Source organism: Calypte anna, chromosome 3, assembly GCF_003957555.1.
Source record: "Calypte anna isolate BGI_N300 chromosome 3, bCalAnn1_v1.p, whole genome shotgun sequence".
Classification (NCBI taxonomy): Eukaryota; Metazoa; Chordata; class Aves; order Apodiformes; family Trochilidae; genus Calypte; species Calypte anna.
The window spans coordinates 37,832,628-37,849,683 of NC_044246.1; the positions used below are offsets into that span (position 1 = coordinate 37,832,628).

The 17,056-nt window shown below is 54.1% G+C and overlaps 1 protein-coding gene across 2 annotated transcripts; it reads left to right on the top strand.

Moving 5' to 3' along the window:
• Positions 1-238: 238 nt before the first annotated feature.
• SRF (serum response factor) lies at positions 239-14,644 on the top strand. Of its 2 annotated transcripts, XM_030448609.1 has the most exons (8): positions 570-741; positions 2,195-2,461; positions 7,714-7,975; positions 10,092-10,211; positions 10,742-10,933; positions 11,458-11,534; positions 11,792-11,868; positions 11,942-14,644. In XM_030448609.1, the coding sequence occupies exons 1-8, from the start codon at positions 670-672 to the stop codon at positions 12,195-12,197; spliced, it is 1,323 nt and encodes a 440-aa protein (XP_030304469.1). In that variant the 5' UTR covers positions 570-669; the 3' UTR covers positions 12,198-14,644. The 2 variants fall into 2 exon arrangements, with proteins under 2 accessions (XP_030304468.1, XP_030304469.1); XM_030448608.1 differs by having other exon boundaries at positions 239-741; positions 11,792-14,644.
• Positions 14,645-17,056: the final 2,412 nt, after the last annotated feature.

A 17,056-nucleotide genomic window follows, 5' to 3' on the forward strand; every position in this document is an offset into this window, starting at 1 on the left:
AGCCTCCTTGCGTGTTTCAACCCGAGAGTGACGTGAGCGCATTCGGAACGTATGCAAATCAAACACCCTTCCGCTGGCCAATGGGCACCGGCGCTTGGCGGCCGCCAGCCAATGGCATGGCGCCTCCCGGCGGGGCGCCGGCTCGCCCCATATAAGGAGCGCCTTCGCCATAAAAGGCAACATTGTATCGCTTTATATGGGGGCGGTGCGGCGCGGCGGGGGCGGCGGCGGAGCGGGGCCGTGAGTGCGGAGCGGGCGGTGGGGCCATGGCGGGGCCGGCCTGACCCGACCCGACCTGCGCTCGCCGCCGCGATGTTGCCGAGCCAAGCCGGGGCCGGGAACGGCGCCGCCGCCGCGTTGGCCCGTGGCTCGGGGCTGGGCCGGTCGCCGGTGACGCGTGGGTCGAACGGCGGCGGGGCGGCGGCGGGGCCGCCCGGGGGCCGCCTGGAGCGGGAGGCGCTGTACAGCGGCAGCGAGGGCGACTCGGAGTCGGCCGAGGAGGAGGATCTGAGCGGCGAGCGGCGCGGAGTGAAGCGTGGCCTGGCCGAGGCGGCGGCGGGGCCCGCGGCGGGAGCGGCGGCCGCGGCCGCCTACAGCGGCGCCGGCGGCGGCGGGGCCGTGAGCGGAGCCAAGCCCGGGAAGAAAACGCGGGGACGGGTGAAGATCAAGATGGAGTTCATCGACAACAAGCTGCGGCGCTATACCACCTTCAGCAAGAGGAAGACCGGCATCATGAAGAAGGTGCGGCCCCGGGGCTGCGGCCGGCACCGGGTGGGGGGGTGGTTGAGGGAGGGTGGGGGCAAGCGGTGGTGGGAGCGCCCACGGGTGTCGGCTGGCACCCACCTGTCTGTGGACCCTCGGCACTGGGCGCCCGGGCCGGCGGAGCCGTGCCGTGCCCGGAAACGGCGGTGGCTTCCCGGTCCCCGGCGGCGGGGGGGCGGCCCGGCAGCAGCTCCTTCCGGGGAGCTGCGCGGGAGCCTCCAGCGGAGCCGCTTGTCGCCTGCGGCCGGTTCCTGCCGACCGCGGAACTCCGGGCGGGGACCTGGGCAGCTGGGAGCGGGAAGGGCGGTCACGCAGCCTGAGGCAGGAGGATGCTGGGTGTGCCCAGCGGTCCCCAGCCCGGCTTATGCGCTGGGGAGGTCCGTCCCTCAGCCAGAGCTGACCGGCGCCCCGGGAGCCCTCGAGCTTCTTCTTTGGGAGCAGCAGCTGGGTGCTGTGCCAGTCCTGTGGCACAGCTGGGCTGCCCTGCCCCACCCCGCCATGGGCCCGGCAGGGCTGGCTCCTTCAGCCGCGGAAGGAGCCAGCGCCACGTCTAGGTAGGTCCAGAGTGCTCTCCGAGATTCCTGGTGGCTGGAGTAACGACCCAAACGAAGCTACATTAGAAACTTGGGGTATATTGTGTGCGGTTGGGTTCTGATGGCTCATCTGCACCCCCCCTGGTGCTCACAGCATCCTCTGAACAGCAGGGCAGTGCTGCATCCCAGCTGAGCTGGGCTTTGTGCACCCTAGGAAGGTGGGAATGGTTGTGGGGCACTCCTGGGCTCATCCTGGCTGCGTGGGATGCAGAATGAGGCCATCCTGTCTGTGGTATCTTGTGCGAGACCACTGTGTGTGCTATGATGGCATATGAAGAGTGTTTTCCCTAGCCCACAGGTCGGTCCTGGGAGATGGTAGCCTCACTGCAGGGGTGTTTGAGTGCAGCTGTGCTTGGGGCTGTGAAGACTGAGGGGAATCTGAGTCCCTGCCTGGCTGGGGTTGGTGTTGGAAAAGAAGTAGCAGAGACATGTGGGCTGAGTAGCACCCTCTCACATGGCTCAGCAGAGGTGTATGTGAGGGTGAAGGACAGTCATCCAGATGTGTCTGGAAAAGTGGGTGTTTTTTTCAGAATGGGGACAGTCCACTATCCCAGTGTTCTTGGGGCCCTCTTCTGAGGGCATCAGTCTTTTGCTGTGGCCCCTTGGCATGCATGTCTCCTGATGAGGGCGTGCTGAAGGAGATGGGAGGAAAGCATGGTGCACTATAGGGAGTCAATTCCAAGTTGGTTTTAGAGGCCCACAGCTCCTCTGGAGTGACAGGCAGCTGGAGCTGGTGTGACCAAAAGGAGGACCATGCTAGGAGCACAGGGACTCTTGCCCTTCGCTGTATGTGTCCCTTCTGTCTGTGACTCCCTGTTCTTCCCTTGTGCTGCTGGCAGGCCTATGAGCTTTCCACGTTGACCGGCACTCAAGTCCTGCTGCTGGTGGCCAGCGAGACAGGCCACGTGTACACGTTTGCCACACGGAAGCTGCAACCCATGATCACCAGTGAGACGGGGAAGGCATTGATCCAAACGTGCCTCAACTCCCCAGACTCACCCCCACGCTCAGACCCAACCACTGACCAGCGCATGAGTGCCACAGGCTTTGAGGAGACAGATCTCACCTACCAGGTCTCTGAATCGGACAGCAGTGGGGAAACCAAGGTAATGTTCCTGTGCTTGGCTGCGTGCTTGGGCACCCTGCAGGGAGGGTCATGGACTGTGCCCATGGTGCTGTGAGTCCTCAAAACCACCTTGGGAAGCTGAGGAAGGGTCCCTTTTTCTTGTGACTCCAGCACTTCTGCTGTGGCCTCTCAGGGCTGGATCCTTCACTTGGCTGGCATTAGTGGTGATTTGGAGAGGAGGGGAGTGAGTGACAGGTGTCCTGGCCTTTGCAGCAGGGCTCCCCACTGGTCCAGCCCACCCCCCTGGCCAACTCTCAGTGCTGTTATCTCTCCCCGGGCGTCTCCATGCTCTTGCACTCATTGATAAAAATTTGATTCTGCCTCCATGTCCTTATAAGGCCTGGTTTCCCTCGCCAGAGTCTCTGGCAGGGCCCCTCACATTCCTTATAAGCTGCAGCTGTCTCTTGCTTTGGTGCTGTTTTGGAAGGGGGCAGGGAGGACATAGGGAATGGAAACATTTGGCTGGACAGACCGTTTCTTTTCCCTGCCTGGTGTCGCTGCAGCCACTGGCCCTTGTCTGCCTGTGTTACTTGTGGCCTTTTGCCCAGGGTGCTGCAGAGGGCCTGCTTGTGGGTGCAGAGTCAGGCAATGGCCTGTTCCTGCTGGAAGGTCCCCATCTTGTCCCTGTATCCCCTGGTGCTGTTTCTCAAAGTTGTTGCAAGAAAGCTGTCTCCTGTATCCTTGTAGGCTGCTGCTTGTGTCCACAGGTGCCTGGAGATGGGAGGCAGAGGTGTTTGGTGTAGTGCTGGCACAACGTGCTGATCTGGGAGTTGTACTGCAGCTTCTTGGGTCTGTGTGGAGTCCTGCAGGGTTAGCTGTGAGTTGCTGCAGCTCTGTACCTGTGCTCATGGCACAGGTACTGGGCTTGCTGCTAAAGCATCCTTCCAGATGAACTATGCCCTTGCTCTAGGAGCCCTCCAGCCAACTGTACATAAGCCACAGCCATACTGTAGCTATTTAACCAGACAACTCAGAGAAGGATGTTTGAGCTCTCTGTGCTGTAATCCCAAAGGCTGTGAGTGCAGCCCTGAGATGTGTCCAGCATGTTGTCTGGGGCTGCAGAGGTGTTGAGCTGTATGCTTGTATCCTCTGCCCCAATTCTTCTGTGCCCTCTTCCCCTCGTGTACAGTGCTGCAGCAAGCAAATGCTGATTGCTGCTGAACCCTGAGGAGTATCAGTAGTCCGAGATTCCTGTAGGCAGAGAAGCTGTGGCAGGTGAAGGTATTGCTGGCTGGAGAGCTCTGTGCTGGAGCCCAGAAGAGTCCATGAGAAAGCTCCCTGCTGATGGAAGCCCAACAACAATCCTGGCTTTCCCAGTCTGGTGTGATTCCCTTAGGTGCCTCTGATTCCTCCTGTGATCTGTGCCTTCCCAGTAGGCACAGGAGCCCACTGTCACCAGCACTTTCCCCCTTGTGAAGTCTGCATTTGTAAGGACTTGTATCTCTTTGGCTTGTCTGGGATGAAAAGGCAGGTCCTGTGGGTATTCTGTAATGAGACACATTACCTGTGCCTGGAGTAATTTGGAGGTGCAGGAAGTGCTGTGCATGGCAACTGACCTGTCCCTGGCATGGGTCTTGTCCACGTGATGTCCCTGAAAGTACTGCAGTGTGGCCCAAAGGAAGTGTGCCCTTGGGTGGAAATATTCTGCAGAGGAGGTGGTCTTAAATTCTCTCTGCCTGCTTTCTGATGCAACCCACACTTGGTGCCCTGCAAGCTCCATCCCAGTATTCATGAATGAAAGTGCTTAGTGTGGGGTGTCTTGAGGCCATGGCCAGCATTTGGTGTGGGGCTGGAGCAGCCCTGTGGCCCTGCCTTCTGCTTGACATTCTGGCTAAACCCAGCATGCTGAGAGTTCTTCAAGCCCTGGGGCTGGAGACCATCCCACCCTGACCCTCCTGAGACTTGCTGTGCCTTCTGCAGGGCTTGAAGCCTGGTTCAGTGCTCTGGCAGAGATCAGCCCAATTCAGATAGACCAAGAAGCCCTCTGAGGATGAAGGGAGCCCATGGGGGAGCCCCATCCTTGCTGAGGGGTGGGTGGTACAAAGGGCTGGGTTGCCTCATTGGAGGAGGTGTCAGGAAATTAAATGTCAGGTCCAACCATGTAGGATGCTCTGAGAGGGCTGAACAGTTGCTCCCTGGCCTTTCTGTGAACTCTGCTTCCTGGACCTCTGTATGGACAAAAGCTGCTTGTCTTCAGCTGCTGCAGCAGGGGGGGCAGCCATGCAGCCAGACTGTTACCTGCATTCAGCAGCCTGCTGGGATTCTTCTGCGGTGCAGCCAGCAGCAGCTGTTTGATCTTCCTGTTGTGCCAAACCCAAACTCCCTGTCATGGAGCTGAGCTTGGGCTGAAGGTGGGCCTGGGGCATACTGGACTTCCAAGACAGCAGCTATATCCTTATGGACATAGCACTGACCTGTCTGTGCGCAGAGGCACAGGGGACATTGCTCTCATGTAATCTCCTGGGTGTGGTTCTGTGGGAGAAGGAATTTTGGAGGCAGCTCAGGGACTCTGGATTGGGATGGGATTAGCCCTGGCCTGTTAATCTCTTTTTGGGGAAAGGCAGGACTTTTCCTCATCTGAAATGCAGACCAGGTGTTGGAGACCAGACTGAGGATTACCCATGTGCCTGCCAGGCCAGTTGTCCTACAACGTCTACACAATAATGCTGGCTGGGGGTGCGTGTGTGTCTGGGCCATGCTGAAGAGCATCGTTCAAGGCAGCTTCCTGAAGCTGTGGAGTGGCATTGTTTCTCTCCCCAGTACCCTACTGTGGTCCAGGATGGGCCAGGATCAGATAGCCTGGACCATGGCCTATGGTCCACTCATGCTGTGTAGCATTTATCAAGCATGTACAGTGATGTGTGTCTGTAAAGACATCTGTTGCCATGGTGCACCTCTCTGCTATGTGTTGGTTCCCTCTGTATTACTTTGCAAACTGAAGTTTGCAGTGAACTATGGTGGGGAATGGATATGCAGATGTGCAGATGGATTGTGAAAGGAGTGGTCGTCAGGGCTGCTGTGCTAACTCATAGCTTGTCCATGGGTCATCTGTGCTGAAGGTGACCCATGACTTGGCTCCTATTGAAGGCTGGCCTCATGCATGTAGTCTATGCCTTGCAAGGTACTGGGGGTAGCCAAAGTGCCCAAGGGCCCTGAGGCATCCCAGGCAGGCATAGGGAAGAGGGCAAGGGGTGTCCAATCTCAGTCTTTCCCAGCTCTCTTTCTGTACTAGAAGCTATTACTGCAAGCTTCAAGAGAAACACAGCAAAGATGAGAACAATCTGAATCTCACTTGTGGCTGATTAGGGGGAGGGCAGAGTTGGGGTGGGTGTGCATGCTTCAATCCTGCTGACACAGCATCCCTCCCAAGCACCTTTGCTGTTCCAATCTTACTGAGATTTGTCCTCTTGCTTCTAGGGAGTCCTGAGAATGCCCTTGAGAAGGGTGCTGTGAATCTTTTGGGATGCTTTCTCCACACCCACAGAGTGTGGGGCGGATGCTAAGTGTCCTGATTGCTGGAGACCATATCATAGGAGGGGGGAGGGTACAGGGGAAAGGGGAGGGGTGTACACCTCCAGGACTGTGGAGGACAATGGGGGAGACTCCAGGACAATGGGGGAGACTGTCTTTCCCAGATGGGAACAGGACCTATCCTGATCTGCTATGGCTATCATGGCCTAGTGGGCTTGGGGGAGCTTTGGCCTGTCACCCACGTGGGGAGGTTGCCCCCAGCCTCCGTGTCCCATGTGGGATGGCAGGAGTTTGTGGTTGAGCTAATGGAAAGTGCCTCTGCTGGGCTCTGCTCTGTTATCATGTGCCTCTTCTAATTTGGACTTCAGGGACTGTGGTGCCAAGAAAGAGGGGTGTTGCTCTCCTCCCTCCCTGGGCCCTGGGGCACAGCTGAGTGCCTGGGATTTGCTCCCCCTGTCCAAAATGGGCTGCCTTCCCTTTTTTAGCTGTTTGTTGAGCTGTGAATTCCTAGATCCTGGCAGCTTGACAAGCTGGGAACAAGGCTTAGCACGTGGGAGAGCTGGGCCCACCAGCCTGCAGCAGGAGGGGTGGGAGTGTGGCAGCCTTAACTCTTCCCAGGCATGCCAGCAGCTGTGGTAGGGCACAGGGAAAGCAGATCCCTTGTGGCCCATGGCATGGTCTCCTGGGGAGCAGTGTTTTTGCAGGCTGCTCTTAGCTAGCTGAGCAGGGCAGGAGAGGGTTCATGCACACCCTGGGTATCTGAAAGGGGATCTGGGGGAAGGAGGGCTGAAGTGTCACTGCTGGGGGCAGCAGGGATTATGCTGGGCTTAGTTGGTTCCTGCAGATCCAAGCCATGTCCATCCGTGTGCTGCAGACACTGGGGTTTTACACATCCTGGCACAGACCTTCCTCCTTTGTTCCCAGACCCATCAGGCCAGTCTCTGAGCTAGCATTGGCCCAGCACAGAGCCCTTTTCCTTCTGCTGCTCAGCTTCCCTGGTGATGCTGTCCTCAGACAAGCACAAAGCTCTGATGCTCCTTGGAGGACTGTACTGTGTGCTGGCTGTAGCCAGTGTGGTGTCCTTCAGGAGCATTTGCCTTGTGCTGATCTGCTAGTGGACTGGCAAATGGATGCTTTCCCTGGCCAGGTTCTCTCCTTTGGTCTGGGAGGCATTTCTCAGGGCCTGCCAAAGCAGCTGTCAGTCAGGGCTGGATCTGGGCCTCCTTGGTGTCTGGGCTTGGCCTTACTGGCCTCTCCCTTGTTGCTTTTGATGTACAGCTGTCTTTAAGAGCCAGCGTTCAGTTTGTTCTTGATCATGTGTTTCCTGCCATAGGGGAAGTGGTATGTGTTCCTGACAGGAGACGGTGTGTTGGCCTTTTGTCTCTCTCTGCAGAGATTATTTTTGCCTGGACTATGCCAAAAAGAGGCTGTACTATGATAACTCCCTGAGAGGGACTGTTTTGCCCCCTTAATATGTTGTAGGGAAGGCTCTCAGTGGACCTGTGTGGCCCTGGGCTTGTATCCAAGGTTTATGCTGAGCTCTCTCCAGGTCTCCTCATGCTGTGTTTTAGGCACAATCTGTTAATGTTTTTGTACAAGCCACTCTCTTTGCTAGCCCAGAGCTCTTGTGTGCTGGCAGCGGGCTGTGGGGATAATGGTTTAGCATGGGGATGCAACTTACAGAGCCTGGTGTGGTCTTGTGGGCAGATGTTGACCAGATCCAAGGGCTGGTCTGAGTTGTCACCATCTCTCTTTTCCCAGGATGGACTGAAACCAGCGTTCACTGTCACCAACCTGCCAGGGACAACATCTACCATCCAAACAGCCCCAACCACCTCGACCTCCATGCAGGTCAGCAGTGGCCCATCATTCCCCATCACTAATTACCTGGCGCCAGTGTCTGCCAGCATCAGCCCCAATGCCGTCACCAGTGCCAACGGGACAGTGCTGAAGACTACTGGAGCCAGTGCAGTGACATCTGGGGGCCTCATGCCTATACCCACCGGCTTCACCCTCATGTCAGGTCAGTGTCTTTAGGGACTGAGGACTGCATCCATCTGACTCTGCACCTGGAGTGTGTTGCTGCCCTCTCCAGGGGAGAGGAGACTTGTTAGCAGGATGAAGAGTGATTACTGCTGTAGGGTGAACCTGGCTGAGATTCCTCCTTGCTTGAGCCCAGCCCAGCCAATGGCTGGATAAGGGTCATGTAGATGCCTTTTTGTTTTGTTTAGATTTGTTTGTTTTCTTAGATTTTCTTAGATTGCTGCTAGCTAGCCCTGCTGCTGGGAAGGGCGCATTGGCAGGGAGCTCAGCTAGGACCCCATAGCAGCACCAAGAAGTCTGGAGGGAGCGAAAAGAGCTGGTGGTGATGAAGCCTTTCTTTCTCCCTCCTTTTGGCAGGTGCTTCTCTTTCTCTGGGGACACCTACCATTCCTTTTTTACCATTTACAGCCCCATTCCCTGGCCTCTCCCAGCCAGCAGGGCCAGGTGGTCACAGGTACAGCTGGACAGCTGCAGGAGGCACAGCAGACAGTCTTCCACTTCCCTGCCAGAACTGGGGGGCAGATTGTGTTGCTGACAGGGCAGCACTCATTTCTATGTTTGTTGGGGGATATAAGCTTCTGGGGCGGTCCTGGTCCTGGCCAGAGAGCTGACCCCCAGCTGAGTTGGGAGCACAGAGAAGGCAGAGTGCAGGGCACCCTCAGAGTGGTGCAGGGGAGAGGTGTGAAGACAAGGGCAGAGAATGGCACAGGCAGGAACAACACCCTAGGGGATACAGATGACAGGAAGCTGTGGGTTGGCAGTCTGCTGCCCTAGGGTTTGCCCTGTAGCTAGCAAATGCAGAGGAGGCTGGTCCCTGGTGCAGCTGAACTGTGCTGTTGGAGGACTGATGGAAGGAGACTGCAAGGGTGGATGTTTTTTGAGTTCTGGCTTTTGGCTCTGAGCAGCTGCCCTTTTGTATTTGGAGCTCCAGACAGTCCCTGAACCACAGTGCAGAGGATAGGTTAGGAGAGACAGAGCAGAAGAGGGAGTGGTGCTGCTGCTGTGCTGCCTTGTGTGCATTGTCCTTTGTAGGGCTTTCTTGTTGCACTGAGTCGAGGCTCTCAAGGTGTTGTACTGGGGCTGGACATGCTCCTGACTGGAGTTTCAGAACAGGACTAGGCCCTCCTTTGTAAGGGCAGCCATCATCTGAGGACTGGCACGGAGAGTGAGGCAGTATTTCTTGTGTCCTGCCTGTTTCTGCCCAAGTCAATGAGTTTGACAGCCTGCATACTTTCTTGGATCCCTTGGAGCTTCTCTGGGCCCTGGCAGGCAGTGTGATCCCATGCGAGGGGACTGGCTTCCTTTTGTGATCTGGAGGAGCCTAAGAGAATAATGGATGTATTTCTCTGTTGTGTGGTGTGTGCAGGGAGATGCCCACTCTGAGTGAGGTGGCTGATGGTTCCTGCTCTCAGGCACTCCCTCCTCTTACCTCTGTAGACAGGACCTGAGGCCTGGAGGGACTTTTCAATGCCAAGCTTAATCTCCAGCTGAAGAGCTTTGCAGCAAGTGGGCTGGAGGCTCTGTGTCCCTGCCCCTGAAACTCTGGGATGCACGCTGCTGTGGCCCAGTGGTCTCTAGTCCCTATGTAGGACACTGATGTCCTTGAGGTCACAGTCTGTGTGAGTTAGCTGTTCCTTGAGGCAGTGGGACCCAGCTGGCCTGGGTGTTTGGGCTCTTGGAAGTTCTGCTCAGTGCAGGGAGATGATCCTTCCAGGCTGAGCATAGACAGTCCTTGGGACATGTGGGTGGGCCCTCTCCTCCCAATATTGTACTGTGTCTTGCTGGAGCTAGGAGTGGTCAGGAGCGCTCCAGATGTTCCTGAACGATACCTGGGAGCTGGATAAGAGCTGCTGTGGCCTTTCCTTTTCTTTCTGGAGCCCTGTAGGCTAGCTAACCCCTTCTTGGCCCCTGTGTACCAGGAAAGAGCAGGTTTTGGTCTGTTTTGCCACATGCTACTTCTGGCTTGCCTTCCTTGGTGCAGCACAGAGCCACGCTTTGGAGCCATGTGTGACCAGAGGATTAGGGGTCTTTCACATGGCCCAGGGTGTCTGTATTCCCACTGAGCCACAGGCTCAAGGCCTTTTTTCTCTCCCCAGGTGGTACCATGGCTCAGCAGGTCCCGGTCCAGGCGATCCAGGTGCATCAGGCACCGCAGCAAACAACTCCCTCTAGTGACAGCAGCACTGACCTTACCCAGACCTCTTCCAGTGGAACAGGTAATTGGGACATTGGGGTAACCATGTTCTGTCTGTCTTCCTATCCATTGCTGCTAACAACCCACACCAACAGACCTCACACCTGCTCCCTGTCCAGGATCCTTTTTTCAGACCAACTCTATCCCAGCCTTTCTGACAGTTGCCCAGGTGTTTTTATCCCTGTTGCCAGCTCCTATGCTATGTTATATCTAGGTAGAAGATGTGGCTGTGCATAGGGTACCTTACAAAGAACTTCAGATTTTCTCCAGATACATCATCTGCTCTTACTTTCAGTGTGGAGCTGGGAATGGGTTGCCCAGTTCTTCTGTCCAGGGAAATGGTGGAATCGCCATCCTTGGAGACGTTCAAAAAACGTGTGGATGTAGCACTAGAGAACATGGTTTAGCTGGCTGGTGGTGTTGAGCTGATGGTTGGACTTGGTGATCTTAGAGGTCTGTTCCAACCTTAGCGATTCAATGATTCTAGTCTATGATTCTAAGTGTAGCAGACTACTTTTGTGTGGCTCACATGTAGTCTTGTCCTGGTGCCAGTGACCCTCCCAGCGACCATCATGACGTCGTCTGTGCCAACCACAGTGGGTGGGCACATGATGTACCCCAGCCCACACGCGGTGATGTACGCGCCCACACCTGGCCTTGCGGACGGTGGACTTGCAGTCCTCAACGCTTTCTCACAGGCACCCTCAGCGATGCAGGTGTCCCACGGCCAGGTCCAGGATCAGGGTAAGACAGCTGTCTGGGTCAGTGCTTCCTTAAGTGCTCTGATACAGATTTTTCTCATCTCGCATGTATTTATGCTGTATACTAGTTTCAAAGAGTTTTTTCCTGAGTAGTCCTGAAGGCTGTACAAAGGCCTGGCAAGTGTGATGTTGGATGCGTACTTTTAGATCCCACCGTTCTCCTTTCCAAAGAACTGCTTGAGCTGTTTGCTGGGGAAAAAAGGGTGAGGGTTTCTGGGACAGATGGCATTATGGGGCAGGCAGTGGAGGGAGCTAGGAGACTCTAGAGAGGGCCTGTGGTTGCATGAAGGGGCAAAGCAGCATGAAGCCATTCAGGCAAGGCTTGGATTGAAGGCTTGTGCCTGTTTCTCACAGCATTTTGAAAACTAGCCTGTGTGGCTTTCTCTTGGGATGTCTCTGTACATGCAAACAGCCACCTTCATCCTTGTGAAGCTTCATAGAGCCTCAGAGAAAGGACCAATGGGGGAGCACTGTTTAAAGGTCACCTGTGCTATTTCTCTGTGGCAGGTGGCGTCCCCCAAGTGTTCCTGACAGCCCCATCAGGCACTGTTCAGATCCCAGTCTCAGCTGTCCAGCTTCACCAGGTAGGTGCAGAGTAGTACTCACAGGTATTCAAGGGGTGCCCTTGCTCTGCCCCTGCCTGTGCACCTTTTGGGGATAGACCTGGGCCCATGCATAGGGCCATTTCTCAGGCCTGGGAAAGCTGTCAGTACCACCCACCCTTGGGTGAGGAAGTGTTGCCCTCCTTGGACAGGGCTCCAGAAAAGAGCACCCTGGGTCCTGGCACACGTGATCTCGGGCATGCTGTCCCTCAGCGCTTCCTCCTCCCTTTTCTCTCTAGATGGCTGTCATCGGGCAGCAGAGCAGCAGTGGCAGCAGCCTGACGGAGCTGCAAGTGGTGAACTTGGACACTTCACACAGCGCCAAGAGTGACTGAGAGGCCTCTGCTGCCAGCCTTGTGCTGTCCCTGGCTTGCCAGTGCTGGGGCTGGCAGCAATTCCTTCTCGTACAGACTGCACCAGTTATTTATTGTTGCCTTTTCACGTTTCCTTCATCCACACATGCACACACACACACACACACACACAAACACGCACCCACACACACACATACACACAGGCATGCACGTGGGGCTTCAGGACCCACCCAGGGTGGAGCTGTGCTGGGGCCATGCAGGGCTTGGGAGCGTTTTGGATGCTGCAATAGCTGTGCTTGTCTCATGCCAGCCAAAGAAACTTGTCTCTTGAGGGGAGGATTGCCCTGCGCTGTAACTAAGTACTGTGGGCCATTCCCAGCTGGAGGCTCTGGCTCCTTCTGGGCACTCCGAATCACCTTGCCCATGAGTGTTTTCTCTGCGTGGGGCTCAGCTCGGATCCAGAGCCGTCGGCAGAGCTGTGCTGCTGGCCTCAGCAATGTGCCTTTGTGGGGGTGACAGGTCCTGGCTGTAGCAGCTCACCCTGGGCTCTGGAGAGGGGAGAGTGGCCAGCTTGCATGTGCATCTCTGGTTGGACCTGCATGCCTTCCCTCTGGAGGGCAGGGCACAGCCTGCGGCACCAGTGGCCCCGTCCTCCTTGTATGCACTACAGTGAACCCTCTGCCCTCAGTGCCTCCTCGCTGGGCTGCCCAGCAGATTTGCAGCCTGCCTGTCTGCCCCAGTGGTTGCCCTCACACAGCTGAGGTGGTTGGTGGATGCCCAGGAGCACAGCAATGCCCCAGAGAGTTCCTGGGGGGGGCCTCTGTGGACGGCTCAGCCCCAGGCTCTCCTCTCAGCCCTCGCGCTGCTTGCGGACTCTGTACCCCCCGGGGAATGTGGCTGGGTCTTTCCCACATCCCCATGCAGCTCCAGCCAGTGCTTTCTAAATTTCTGTGTCTGATGCAAGTTGGAGAAACAAGAGTCAAAGGGAAGAGCCCATGGGGCACTGAGCTGCTTGGCAGGTGGCAGTCTCTTCCTCTGAGCTCTGGGGTGACCTGCAGGCCATCCAGGGCTGTGGAGGAGCAGCTGTGATGCCTGTGCAGGCTCCACAAGGCCAGAGGAGAAGGGCTGGAGCATGCTTGGTCCTGCATGGGAGTTGCTGTGAATGGCTCTGCTGCCTAGCCCTGTCCCTGGAGGGAGAGCAAGCGAGAGAAGCTGCTGAATCCTTAGCGGAAGATGCGGCTACTGTAACTTTTCTTTTTTTAAGTTAAAGACAAAAGAAGCCTTGGAGAAAAAAGAAAAAAAAAAGAAAAAAAAAAAAAAAAGAAAAAAGAAAATGACTTTATTTTTCTAAGTGTTAAACTCAGTATTTATGTAATTCTTTAAGGAATAAAAGTTTGGCTCCTGTACAGTTTTCATGGGGTTTGTACCAGGGGGATGGGAGAGGGGAGGGTGGGCATGGAGGCAGGAAAGGGGCCTTGCTTTTGAGTTTGTATTGTAACTTTGGACATGTTCCCTCAGCATTAGCGTTTAAGCTGCGCTCCCCACCCACCAGCATGTGCCAGGGATCAAGCTGAACTGAGTGGGATGCCTGTTTCCCACTTCCCTGTACTGAGGATTCCATACCCATCATTTTGGGCTTAATGGGCAGGAGAGAAAGTGGAGCAGTGGCCAATCTCTAGAAGTGGGAAACCCGTCACTCAGGAATGAGAGGCTTGCAGTGTGTCTGGGAGTCAGAGGTGGGCTGGGTATTCTGATGGCTGTCCTGTTCACCTCTGCTCTTGGGACCTATGGCTGTTCTGTCACTGCTTTTTGTGTGGAGCAGTGCTACCTGTGACTGCCCTCAAGGCTGTGGGCATCCCCACTCCTCCCTGTGTGGCAAGTGGCCAGCAGTGGCTGATCCTTGCTCGCTCTGCAGGGAGCATCTTGTGAAGTCCTAGCTGAGGATCTGGGCTGTAATTCCCCCTCTACAGCCATTCCTTAGTGTGTGGATGTGGGCTGGTTCCCTTCAAGCCCCCCTGTGCAAAGAACCCTATTTTGGCCAATTTTTGGTCTGTTACGCAGCCTGGGAAGGGCTTGTGGGGAGTTAGGTGGCCCCTTTGGTGAGGGTGACATTGCACGCTGGCTCCCCTTAGCATCCGTGCTCTAAGAGAGATGTGTACCCACAACTCAGAGCACATGGGAGTGCTGTGCCATGTCCCATTTCTAGGTATAAGGAATGCTGCTCAGTGATGCTTCCAAAACAAGGCTGGGTATCTAGGAGTTTGTCCAGGAAGAAGCAAGGGGCTGGGGTTTACATTGTCCTTTGCCCCAGCACTTTGCTGTGTTCCTGGCTTTGCTCTGCTTTGCTTTCTGCTGGCACTGGAGCAGAGCTGTTGGGCCAGAACAGCAGGAGTGCCCCTGCTGCTACAGGGTGTCTGACCACGTCCCCTCCCTGGCTCCCCAAAGGCAACTGCTGGTTAAACGCTAATGGTGTATTTTATTTAAGTGCAGACTTGTAAGAACACTTGTGTATCAGGGATGAAATGGCATTTATAGTGTGGTGACATTTTTAGTTCATTTTACTGGTTTGAGGGTTGTGTGTGTGTGTGCGTGTGTGCTCGTGTGTACGCATAAGTGTGTGTGGGATTTTTTTTTTAATTTTAATTTTTTTCCCCTCCAGTTTCCAGGGTTGTGTTTCTGGAAGGATGTGGAAGTAATCACAGTACTATGTACAGAGCTTTCTTTTGTATTAAAAAAAAAAATTACTCTTTCAATAAATGTTATCATTTTGTGCACAGATTTGGGATCTTGGCTGTGCTTTCTGGGAGGGGATGATCCGCACCCATGCAGGGGGATTAGAGACTGAGACCTCCTGCACCTTGTTTGGGCACTGCAGAGGGTGGGGGGCTGGCTGGGCATGATGTGGCAAAGAGGACCTCTTTGCAAAAGTCTCCATCCCCACTGCCTGCTGCACAGATGAGACCTGACCAGCTGGACTTCTACTCTGGAAGTCCTAGAGACAGTGGGTGGCCATAGGAGGCCTGTGGTGGACAGCCAGACTGTGAGGACTGTCCCTGAAAACGGTGTCAAGTCAACAGGTAAAAGAACCAGAAACAAGGAGAAACAGACTTTTGAAAAAGACAGGAATTGTTCAAATACACAGGTCTTTACAGGGAAGCAGGAAGACCTCAAACAACAATTAGGGAGGACAAACAGTCCATGTTGCTTATGGAGTAGTAAGGCAATAACTAAGGCCTAGAAAGAGGGATTTTTGCCATTGTAGCATCAAAGAAAAGATGATCCCTAGGCCTGGCCACAGGTGGATTATGTATTTATGTATTGATAAACTACCACAAACTCAAGGACAGATACTTTTTAGTAGCAACAGAGGTATTTTCCAGGATAGATCAAAGTTCTGTATGAAGAAGTTTTTGCTAAGGTATTGTTCACCTGTTATGAAACTCAGCAGACAAACAGTGCTGGCCAAGACCCTGTCATTATGGGAGATATCAAGCAGCTGGCATCTCAGCACCCAGATATGGTGGTTGGTGTGTGCAGTACCATCTCTGGGCTTCTGGACGAGGAAAAAGAAGAAACTGGGCTATGAAATAAACCAGTTTAAAGGCTGCAGGCAAAACAGCTTCCTCGGGCGTTGATATGCATCTGATCCAAGTCTCAAATGAAAATGAAGTTGTTTTGCCTCCCCTCTTCCAAATCTATTACTTTTGGACACCTGCTGTCTTTAAGGGTGGAGCCTAACTGTTGCCTGTATGAAGCCCAACTCCAAGACCTAAATTTCCTGCAGAAAACTGCTATGAGAATGTACAGCAACATTCAAAGTCTAAACTGGAGAGACACTACTAAAAGTCAGGGCAAAGGTGGGTGCCTGTCCCTAGAGTGGGGACAGGCACCTCGGTGTGTGCCTTGACCTGGTCCCTAGAAACCAGGTCAAGGACACATGGGGGCTCAGTAAAATGCCTAAAAAGGTGGGAAAGAAACCAAATGGAGAAGGGCTCATGACAATCAGCAGGGCTTCTCGGTCAAGGTGTGCCAGCTAAAAAAAAATGCTACTACTAGCCACTATGTGGCATCAGGTCCTGGAGAAGACACCAGCATAACTGGACTTAAGGAAGCCTTAGTACTGATGAAAGTCTGTGGCATTGGAGGAACTGCACTAGTCTTCACAGTGCAGTTTGGAGAAAATAGATCTCAGTGTAGCAGTAGTGGAGAAAATAATCCAGAAAGTGCTTAGGAGTAAAATGCAGATGAAGTGGCTCTTTTCCCATTGGGAGAGAAGGTGCTTTGCTTTTGTGGGCCACACCACAGCCAGCCCAATGTTCAGCATGCCTTCACAAATATGTCTTGTTGCTCAGCACTACAAAACCCATTGACCCCGTGTTGCTTGCTCACAAAGTTCTGTGTGACAGACAAAACTCCTAACATGGAGCAGGACACCACAGGCATAATAATTATTTTTAGGATAAATGAGTGACTAAGCATGGTATTGAGGCCATCAGAGCCAAGATGTTAACAGAGCATATGAATACCACAGAAAACCATTTAACATCACAAACAAGGTGCCCAAGTCCTATCCAGCCACTGCCACTTGTTGTTGGTGACAATTCTGGCTATGGGATATTGCCAGCAGGTGTTACCAGCCCAGCTGCATTTCCCACTGCAGAGAGTTAGTTATCACCACCTCCTGTCTGTGACATTGCTGCAGGTGCAGTATATGCACAAAGTACCAGCTGGCAAGAAGTAAGAAAAATTGCAATGGCTGTGCTTCTGGTATCAGCTTTTATGTAGTTGTGTGGCACTTGGGAAGTTATTTTCCCCTTTGTTAAGGCAAACACACTGTGTTTATCTCTACAGGAGATGAAGGGACATGTAAAGGCAAAGAATGATATTTCTGAATACCAGATCTATCCTGTAAATTTTAACAATGCCTTGGGGGTTTATGGGGAAGGAAAATGACATGTTTATATAAAACACAGCTTTCAGGAGCATCTATGGGATTTTGGAGAGAGAACATTAGCAGCAACAAAGGTTATATGTAGTAATGGAGAAACCAAGAGGGTGGCTTGGAAACACATTTAGTCAACAGCTTTAGAGGGTGATCCCCTCTGACTGATGCAGCACTGCACTGATTTATCTAGTCTATAGTTAATTGCAATTATCTTGTTTGTATTAATGGCTGATTACTATTGTAAA

Coding starts and splice junctions, on each gene's coding strand:
- SRF (XM_030448608.1), top strand. CDS start 313: ATGTTGCCGAGCCAAGCCGGGGCCGGGAACGGCGCCGCCGCCGCGTTG. Junction 2,462..7,713: donor ACAGCAGTGGGGAAACCAAG/GTAATGTTCCTG, acceptor CTCTTTTCCCAG/GATGGACTGAAACCAGCGTT. Junction 10,934..11,457: donor CGGCCAGGTCCAGGATCAGG/GTAAGACAGCTG, acceptor TCTCTGTGGCAG/GTGGCGTCCCCCAAGTGTTC.